Source organism: Rhipicephalus microplus, chromosome 7, assembly GCF_043290135.1.
Source record: "Rhipicephalus microplus isolate Deutch F79 chromosome 7, USDA_Rmic, whole genome shotgun sequence".
NCBI lineage: Eukaryota > Metazoa > Arthropoda > Arachnida > Ixodida > Ixodidae > Rhipicephalus > Rhipicephalus microplus.
The window spans coordinates 16,997,514-17,008,261 of NC_134706.1; the positions used below are offsets into that span (position 1 = coordinate 16,997,514).

General features: G+C 47.9%; 1 protein-coding gene across 2 annotated transcripts; it reads left to right on the forward strand.

Annotated features, from left to right (window-relative positions):
* Positions 1-851: 851 nt before the first annotated feature.
* On the forward strand, positions 852-8,921 carry LOC142766823 (uncharacterized). Of its 2 annotated transcripts, none has more exons than XM_075868046.1 (3): positions 852-966; positions 5,211-5,655; positions 6,597-8,921. In XM_075868046.1, exons 2-3 carry the CDS (start codon positions 5,333-5,335, stop codon positions 8,461-8,463), a joined length of 2,190 nt encoding a protein of 729 aa, XP_075724161.1. In that variant the 5' UTR covers positions 852-966; positions 5,211-5,332; the 3' UTR covers positions 8,464-8,921. The 2 variants fall into 2 exon arrangements, with proteins under 2 accessions (XP_075724161.1, XP_075724162.1); XM_075868047.1 differs by having other exon boundaries at positions 5,279-5,655.
* The last annotated feature ends 1,827 nt before the right edge of the window (positions 8,922-10,748 follow it).

Consider the following 10,748-nt stretch of genomic DNA (forward strand, 5'->3'; position numbering starts at 1 on the left):
ATGGATAAGTTCATTTCAATAGTGTAACGGATTTTCTAACTGGGATCTACGAGCTGTAGTAAATCGTCTACATGTGAAAAAAGTGATAATTCATAGTTTCTGGCTCACCACCGAAAGCGCACGTCGGAGAAGAAGCCTGACAAGACCTGTGTTGGCAGAAATTTAGTTTGGGCACCCTATAGCTCAGCCTCGTCTTGTCTTGTCTTGTCGCCTAGAAGATCTTGGCTCATACCCACAAGTAGGATTGGCCACACTGTGCCTTCTAATGTAAGTTTTTTATGCAACGCTTGCTAAAAAAAGAGAAATTAGATAAGAACAATAATAATGTTTCTTTATAAAAACGTGAAAAAGTGCAATAGAATTCGATAAACCAGAACATATAACACAAATAAGCAGAGATGAAGAAGGGGAGCAAAGCATCGGATATATCTGGCAGTACCACTAGCAGCGTATCCTTCTGGTTGCCTGAATGAATTTACGTAGCGCTGACAGAATAGCACTGCAGCGGGCCCCCAACTGACTGGCTCCAGACGTAATTGCGACTTCTAGTTTAAGCTATCCACTTCCTTCTCGGTACCGTAGTTTTTCTTTCTTTCTCAATTCAGAATATTTATTTTTCCCTTTCATCAATCTTATCATTTCAACAGACTAGCAGAATTTAACAGACTAACAAAAGGTAAAAAAATTAAACGCTTTTTTTAGAACTACCCGGTTCCAAGCCAAATTACTGCGCGGGGGTGAGCCACCGATTATAGGCTGCGCTGTATTTTGTGGGTGGGTGCCACTAGAAAAATTCACCTCAACTATCACCATTATCAACTTCGCGCGGCAGGAGCTCGTGAGCAGTGGAACGAGCAAGCGAGGAGCGTACACCGCCCTTGCGCGTCCAGCCAGCATTGCAGAACAAGGCCTCGGTCTACAACTGCCAAGACCATGCAACGGATGCCCGTCTTCGACTAGACGAGAGTACGTGAGCGTACCTATTTCCTCCGCAATTCAGCTACGAGACAGGGGCAGTATGACTCGCGTCACAGCAGAGGTAAATTCAGTGACAAGCTAGCACTAAAGTTGGACCATTGTCGGGCTGAAGCGCTGACAGGAGGACGCTCAGTGGTCTGCACCGTTTAATCTGGCTGTTATCGAACGCACTCCGTCTGGAAGCTAGACGAGGGGGGCGAGTTTTCCAATTCAGAAGTGCAGCAGCTTGGGCTAGTTGGTATGACATGACGATAGTTATAGCGCGAGAACAGAACGACGACGACACAGAGACGTGTCCTTCGTGTCCTTCTTGTCTCTGTGTCGGCGTTGTGCTCTCGTGCTATAGCTATGATTTTTTTCGAATTTATTGTGATTCTAGCGGCCAAAGACTTTGGTGCTCAAAGGGTCATTGAAGGGCCCCTGAAACAACCAGAGACCAACAATTAGTTAGGGCTTTGCAGTTGTGTACGAGTGTACAACGAACGCTAATATATCTACACGCGCTTGATTAGCGAAACGCGGACGACGCTTGCTTCGCTGTTTCATGACCATGTTTGTCCATTCCGCTGCCGTTGTCCAATTTGGTTCGTCCGCTCTGAGAAGGCTTACGAAAAGCGGGTAACGCGAAAATTCCGGCTCATTAGTGAAGCCTTTCCAAGTAAGGTGGCAGCTGTAGCGGTCCTCGTTAGTATAGGGACACGAGAGAGCGTTTCTCCCAACATGCCTGCACAGTGATGAAAATGTGTCCTTGTTACCGGCGTCTCTAAGAAGCCTCCACATCTTGTCCGTTTTAACGGAAACGAAGTATCCAACGCTAATGTCGGTGCATCGCTTTTCATGGGAAGAACAACAACATTAAGATGATAGTGTTCATTTATGGCAGAGTTTACGAATTGTTTCATGAAAATAATACGCCATTTTCTTCATTGGAGTATTTTAGCAAAATAAGCGCTACCTGAGGACAACGAAAAACAAAAAATCACAGAATATCCACGGAGCGAAGATAAAGAATGGGGCGAAGCTTCGGAGGGCCCGTCTGTCTGTCTGTACGTCCGTCTATTCGTCTGCGCCTTCTCAGCGAGTCATCGAACTAGACGGTCACGTACGAGCTAGGAGGGACAGACCCACGGCTTTAAGAGCTTCGCTTTAAAAAAATGTTCAGTTGTCGGTAGTCGAACCAACGACCTTTCCGTCCCTGACGGTGGCTTGCGGTGGTCCAACCCACTACACCACCACCTCAAGAAGGCTTCACCAACGCGCCTTTTAACTCTCACACAGTGCTCTTGTTTGCCGGGTGATATCAGCCTTTGGAAACGAAAGTTATGCGCGGCTTCTGTGATTAGCTCAGGCAACGCGTCCTTGCTGCCACCATTTGATTCAGCGTGTTTCTGATAAAAGTGTGATTTTGTCAGCATTTGACACACCACGAAGAGGCTGGTTTAACCATATCTCGCTCATAACATTCACTCGCATTATAACTTAGCTTTCTAACGCTCACCTGGTTTTCACACCGCGTAAGCGCTTGCGTTGTGAGAAACCACGGCCACGCTTAGAAGGAACGCAAGACGCGCGTCGCACTTGTCTTCGCATTTCACAACGCTTTGAAGGAGGGCATATCAAGGTTAGTTAGGTTCTTGCTGCTCACATTTTCGCACGGGGTCCTCCATATACGAGGCGTCCCTGCCACTGTTCTCAACGGCAGCTACCGCAAATAGGCACCAACGTGGGTAAGTTCACATCAAGTGGTCTGCCATACAATAATATACCTTGTACTTGTTGTCCTGTATCAAAATGCCTCTATGCAAATACGTTTCTCTTTCGTGGTACGTTGATTTTTATGATATCAACCATAACAATTTTTAATTGACCTATGACATACACATGAACGAAGCAAAACAACTAGATATTTGAGCAAACACGGCCGGGATAGGGAGAAAAGCTCGTTTCACTGTTGCCGGTAAGGCATTGCAACCTCTTCAACTTCAGAGGTGTGTTTAAAGACACCATGTAGCACTTCATTATCACTGACTAAAACATAGGTAGCCTCGAGAGTTCTGAAAACACGTGATGCGAAGAAGTTAGCGCTGCTCGCTGCCTGCCAATTATAATTATTCATCAAAAGCAGCCAGAAATCGCGTGCTTTTTCGACACCTGATACCATTGATTGATATGTGGGGTTTACCGTCCCGAAACCACCATATGATTACGAGAGACGCCGTGGTGGAGGACTCTGGAAGTTTCGACCACCTGGGATTCTTTAGCGTGCACCCAAATCTGAACACACGGGCCTACAGGGCAACTGCTACTCAAAACCCAAAAGATCGCACTATAACTGAAAACGTCATGGTCATTTCTTGATTCCGGCATTATGAGCTGCATCATGATGCCATTAAAACAGTTGTGCAATCGAAGAAACAAACAAAAACCGCTCAGGCCACGGCACATGCTGACAGCTGTAGCTTGTTACAATTTTGTTATTCACTTCATAGCTTTTAGAGCACTGGCTATTATGAAGGGGGGGGGGGGGGGGGGAGAGAGAGTGCGCTTAAAGCGTACGATAAGTCCCTGCCTTTAACACTTGAGAGATTCTGAAAATGGTCTTGAAAGTTGATTCTTCGGGCAAACAACTCTTTTGATGAAGCCATTTCATTATTACTCGGACAAGTGTTGCAGAGCCTATTTAACCTCTTTTCTCGTCCCTCCACATCTCGGTAATGTCCTCGCAAGGAAAAGAAGCAGCGAGCACGCACACCTGCTCACACACTCAAGTTTTTGTTCGTCCATTCGTCAGCTTTTGCCACTCCAGGCATAGCGTAACTGGACAGGTCAGGTCAGGTCATGGCGGCCTCAGGGGAAAGTTGAAACGCAAGTTCAGGAGCCCGCTGGCGTCTGTTGCTGGTCAGGGGCATTCTGTAGGTGTGCAGATGCTATCACACGCTGACCCGAATGGACCCTGCGTGTTCTCATCAAATGCTGCTATAAATTGTCAATGAGGCCAAACTACTCCATTTGGACATTCATGCCTAGAAACAAGGCGTGTGGCCTTTTCTGCATACTTATCGCCATAATTAATAGTTACGACGTCAAAATAACGCTGCAGAAGGTGTGGCGTATGATATATCTATCCGAGAAACGAACACGATTGCAATCCTGTGTAGTTGAAAGGACGTCAGCGTTCCATACGAGTGAAATGAAAAGGAAGTGCTTTTCTTCCTACTCTCGCCCCGGATCTCTGCGAAAACTCACAGACGCAATTCGCCCAACGCTGTTAACGCTGTCGACGTCGGGGCATCCGATGCTGCAAGAGGCAGCTCAGAGGAAGTTTGGTGATCCTGGGCCGCAGCGGAGCGAAGAAAGGTTCACGGTCATGAAAGAAAGAAACGAGCGTTGCCCGCGTTTCGCTAACCGAACGCGTATACATTCATTAGCGGTCGTTGTACACCCGTACACGAGAGCGCAAGAAACGCAGCACAAGGCTCGATTGTCATCTTGCCATCGTCACAGTATTGGTACTCTTCGTGAGCTCGCTGTCGCGTGATTTCTCAATTTCGTCGTTACAGAAAGTTTCTTCCCATCTTTTGACGGGAGTTTTTTTTTAAAACCTTTTGAAGTACTACGGCTATTGGTACTGCGTAATGTGTATGCATCACTGCTGTTTGCATACGACGTCAGACATACAGTGTCCTTCAGTTTGCCTTTTCCCATTTTACAGGCACTCCGCATTCTAAAAAAAAGCAAATCACCCATAAAATAGTGAACTTATGTGGATCTGTCATAGGCAATTTATAGCCCAGCCGATAGATGTAAGTCATGTAGGAGAGAGAGAATGGGTAAAGCTGAGAAGCTGAGATCGAGTCAAAGTTTATCGAGCTCAGGCTGACAGTGGGGGCAGAGAGTGACGAATAGATATGAGGAGAGTGAAGGCGTAGTCACAGCGGGAGGGGACCAAGAAGTGTCGAGAGAGGAAAGGAGGAACGTGATTGGGCGGGCAGCGAAAGAAAGTGACCAATAATAGCACACGCTCCAGCACATGTGGTGCTTTTGAGAGAGAAGGAAATGCGCACCGGTCGCGGAAGATGGCGGAGAAATGGCTCACCGATAGTACCAGCTGCGTCAGCTGTTCAGCCTTCGTCGTGTTGAAATGTTGCACATATATTTTCGTCACCTCAGAGTAATCGTCATGTGTCGCTCGTGAGTTAACTTGCACTATTCTTTTTCGTAATGTTACTTAGACGTTACGCAAGGAAAGAGAAGAGCCTGCGTGAAAACTCAGTGTGCCCATTCATCGCAATACTACTAGCGAGAACAGACTGGGTGAGTGGGTCACCTCTGTCGAGAGTGCACCCCGGCAACCATGGAGCAAGAGCACAGCGCCCCAGAACAGCCGCAAAACGAGTGTACCACCCGGTCTTCAAGCGCTGACCTGAGAAACACACCTTGCACCAGGGGTGATGGCGAACCGGTCTGCCAGCTCCTGTGGCACCTTGAGGAGTGCAACCATCTGCTATTCCCCATCGGTTACCAGCTGATCGATCAAGAAGACGACGACGCAGGCGAACTCAGACTCGTTCTCCACCCGCAACAGAACGCACTGCGCCAGTGGGAAAGTTTCATCTTGTCTGGCGTCCACGCTCGCAAAGCCATAGAACTGTTTCAGAGCCTCTGCGCTGTGCACAGGTAAGTGTACCGAGGTGAGCATTCACAAAGTTATCTTCTTGTCGCTGCGTACCATTTGTTTCATTGCGTTACAGCACGAAGAGAACGATGAAGACACCTATACAACAAGCCCTGACTATTACCTGAAAGTGTTCATTTATGAAACGTGTGTAAATATGTAGGGCCTAACTTATGTGCCTGCGCACACTCTATCGTGATGTAAATGCTGGCAAAAATACAAACTTGAAAGATGCTTCATATGGCTCAGTATTTTCACGGCAAATATGAAGTCGAGAAATGCTTCTTTGGCTGTCACAAAGGAAGGCAGACGTACGTATAATGCACTTTGTTCGTTTGATCTAGAAAGTTTCTTTAATTTCTGACGATAAGGTATGCCTGTGTTTGTATATAACAATGGCTTGGACGAACAAGGGATGACAAGTACTATCCCTGCAATTTCGGTAGTACACCTCCAAATGAGTGTGCAGTAAACGCTCTCAGATTGAGCTGGTGCTCACTTTAGTTTTTTATAGGCTACCACCTTCTCTGTCTTATGAAAACTTGTCCACCTGAAAAAAAAAGTGTCTAGTGAACCACTGCGCTTATGTAGCAAAAAAAGAAAACGGGAATGAAAAAAAAAACACCAAGAACGCCAAAGGTTCACTATCAATAGTAAGACGTCAATCTTTATTTTAGTCAAGTGCGTAGTTTTGATGAACTGGTGTTTTTATACTATTATGATACCGTTTCTTAAAGGTTATTTACTATGGCGGCGTGTTTAGTGCAAGTACAAACTAACGTACCCTGACTAAATGTTGGCCTCATTGCCATTAGGCGCTTTAGGAACAGTATACAAGCGCCCTTAAGTATGCACATCTGGTAAGTGTTGCATGTAGCTTCCTACACGCCTAACAACAATTTTTAACAAACACGCCCAATATACTTTGCTTTCTGATCTCCAGGTGTGTCACGCTGGTCGAGCTGGACTATAAGATTGCCATGTCCAAGCCCATCCTGTCGGCCATCCAAGGAGGTGTGGGCGTGAAGCGGGTGCACGTTTACGACATCCACGACATCACGCGGTATTACCCCGCGCTCAACAACGTCGTCCTCAGCCTGGTCAGCACCATGGAACACGTAGACGAGCTGGTGTTTCGCAAGCGACACCAAGGCTCCATCTCTATCGTGCCCCTGTCATCATTCTCACTCAACGGAGCTGTGGCAACAACCCTCAAGAGGCTTGACGTGGCCGACGTCAACTTGGGCGACTCCGAAGTGACAAAGCTGATCACCCTGCTCATGGGCAATGACACCATGACGGATCTAGCCGTCGGCACGTCGGTGTGCACCTTCGCCGGCTCGAAGACGTCTCTAGGATTTGCCGATTACCTGGCAAAGGCTAAGGACACTTTGCGCAGCCTGACGCTCAGGTCGGTTGGTTTCTGCAGTGCACCATATTTGGCGAGGCTCGTCAACACTATCTGCAAAATGACTGTGCTCCAGGAACTAGTCGTGGACATGGTGCCCTGCGGGAAAGAAGGCACCGACATCTTTGCCAAGGTTGTTGGGCGGAGCACTTCTCTGCGCCACTTGACTGTCGTCCTGCCCCAGTGGTGGGACCGGTGCATGTTGAATGACGTCTATCAAGATCCCGATGGACGCTTTCGAAGCGTGCGGCGCTGGCTCGCGGTGCTGCCCCACACCAATACACTCGAGACCCTCACTCTGGACATGATGGGTTTCTTACAGGACGAGTGCCGCATGCTGTTCCTTGCCTTGTCGGAGAATTCCAGCATCCGGAAGGTGACGGTGCACCGGTTGCTCGAGTGGGGCTGTATTGAGTTCGCGTGCCGCGTGATCAGGGCTTGTGACCTGGCTGAGCGCGTGGTCATCAGTAACCACAATGTGAGCCCCAACAGCTTGTCCAAGTTGCCCACATGTCCGGAAGTTAAGGCCGTCACTGTCTACTCGCACTGGTTCCAAACCACCTTATGCGACATCCGCGTGGCGATTGGGACCCTAGCCACGTGTGGTCACCTCAGATCACTGCAGATGCACCTGTTCGACGACGCTTTGAGTAACTATGTGCTCACCACGCTGGCCTCATGCCTTGTCGCTCCCAACCGGCTCAGCGACGTTGAAGTGAACCTCCACATCAGGCTGTATAATCCGCTGCACGGCCTACATTGTGCCCTGGAGTGTCCTCTCATCAGGGCTGTGTCTTGTAACCCGAACTTGAACAGAATCACTTTGCGCCAGTTCCAGCTGAGTGAGGTGGACTGCCAGCTGCTCACCGACGCCTTGAGGCGCAGTACGAATCTTCATGGCCTGGTGCTCTCAGGGGACAACAGCGGGCGCTTCTTGCAGCTTATGGCGCCTATGGCACTGAAGAACTATACTCTGCTTTACGTCAGCTTGAGTACTACCGACGACAGTGATGACGAGATGAAGATTCTGGTAGAGGTCACCAGGCGCAACCGCAGTCTCATCTCCCGGGCTGCCCGTTTCGTGCTCGGCGAAAACAGGTCACCGTACTGCGCAGCGGCCATCGAGTTCGTCTCGCGGCATCCCAGGCTCGTGCAGGTTTTGATGCACAAAGCGGCAGTTGGCGAAGAAAGAGCGAGGAAAATGATCCGACGCGCACTGGAGAGCATCTCCAGTATGGACTCCTTCATGATGGTAGTGCGAGTGGTCAAGGACCATGTGGAGTGTGTACGGCAACCAGACGGCAGTACCCAGCTTGACCAACTTAATTACGACTGCTGGCTGCACGTGAGGCAGTACCTCAAGGTGGCTGACGTGTTGCATGATTGTGAACCTGTTCCGTGATGAGATCGGCCAGACTAACCCAGAAATATAAATATACGGGATTCTTACCACGACATGTGTTAACGGCTGTTATCTCTGCCTGAAACAGCATAACCATTCTACGATGCTTGGATATACTGTGAAATAGTGCCCTTAAAGCAGTTGTGTTTTACAGCTGTTACGAGATTACAACTCGGGTCACGCATCACCGTAGTTGTCCGTCGTTGCCACTGGTGTCCGTAACCACATTGTACGAAATTAGAGAAAAATCACAGCATATCCACAGAGTGAGTGATGATGAGAGAGGCGAAGCGTCCATCAGCCCGTCCGTGCTTCAATCCGTTCATTAGTTCTTGCTTCCGTCCATCCGCGTGACCATTCCTGCGTCCATCCATGCGTTTGTCCGTCTGTCCATGCGTCCGACCATGAGTCCTTCCATTCGTCTGTCCGTCCGTTCGTGCGTCCATCCATCCGAACGTCCCCACGTACGTCCATCTATCCATCAGTCTGCTAGTCAGTCTGTCCATCCGTTCGTCCGTGCATTCGTCCCTGCGTCCATCTAGTGGACATTATGCACCGCCATCTCGCATCCCCTGTGGCACATAACCGCTCTAGTGTGGGTATGTGCCACAGGGGAGGCGAGATGATGATGCAGTCAGTGGTGGCTACCTACTACATCTACATACATTGGAGGATGCACAGACCCATGCATTAAGGAGCTTCGCCCTAGAAATCCAGCGCCAATTGCACAGTGGGTTGCGAAACAGGGTTTGTGGGATGCCAGCCCAATATTCTGCCACTGAGCTACGCTGGTGCTTGGGAATTTTCGGCAAACTTGCCTTAGGCAGGCTTGATGTGCGGAAATCAATCGCGTCAATACAACTTTTAAAGCGTTTTAGAACATCGAAAGAACAACCACTCGTCGCAAAATGCGAATAGCGTAACGAAGGGGTCGTCCAATGCCCCAACTCATTAAAAAAGCTTGTTATTGTTCACCTAATAACTGTGGCGCATACCCACCTCAGGCATAATTCCTCATCGTCGTCAGCCACTGCAAGAACAGCGGACACGAAATTCCTTGCAAGTGTTTAACGAATACCACATTTCTCGGAATGATAAAAAATAGCGTATTGAATGCTGTCCTACTACCAAAAAATTTATTAATAATGTCGTAGTGGGTATCAATAAAGTGAGCTTGCACTAGTTACCCAATGAGTGTTTAGAAAAGGCTCGAACGGGGCATTTTTCTAGCTTTCGCTGTGAATGTGCTGTGCCTTACGCGCAGGCCTGGCGTTCTTTATTTTTTACAATTTAACAAGTGTTCTACAGTGGTAGTACTTAGACAAACAGTGTGAGTACGTAGATAAAAGAAAGTATGGTTGCGGTTGTGTAGTTTTTTTGGGTGTTTGGTCATAGAACCACGTGTGGGTGGGGGAAGAATTTTTCAATTGCGGTTTGAAGACGTTGAATCTCTGCAAGTATCAAAAAGTAGAAGTGGGAACATACCTGTCACTAAATCAGTGGTGAATTCCAAGCCCGGAGGAGTGGCGAACAACGGCTAGTTTTAAAGGTAATTTGAAATGTAGCTTCTTATAAATGTTTCGTTGGTATCCGGGATGTAACATCCCAAAACAACCATATGATTATGAGAGATGCCGCAGCGGAGGGCTCCGAAAATTTCGACCACCTGGGGTTCTTTAACGTTCGCCCAAATCTGAGCACACGGGCCTGGAGCATTTTCGCTTCCATCAAAAATGCAGCCACCGCAGCCGGGATTCGAACCCGCAACCTGCTGGTCAGCTGCCAAGTACCTTAGCCCCTAGATCCCCGCGGCGAAGTTTTTACGAATGTTCGTACGAAAGGTTCAAGTTTATTAGGTTAATGCAAATATATCTCAATGAAAACATTACTCAAGATTATCCTGCCACTCTGTTAAAAAAAAAGAGATCTGGAAAGACTTTGAAACTGATGCACTTAAATATAAGTGATCTTGCGTGAAGTAAGTATAAGATATTTATTTACAGGAGGAGAAGGAATGAGAAAGAAACCTAAAGAAAGAAGAAGAAAGGGGATAAAGACGGATAAAAGAACTCTTTATTTTTGTGCATAGAGCCAGTCTAGCGCTTTGTTTTCTGTGCTTCTTCAGTTATGAGGAGGAAATCATTAGTGATTATTTTCTGTTCTGTCGCTGGGTCACGCAATTCAGGAAAAGATTTATGGCACCTCCACTTCGGAATATAAGTCTGGAACTATCAGGTTCAGTTATTCATTCAGTTGGCGCATCTACTCTGGTCTTGTCTTGTCTT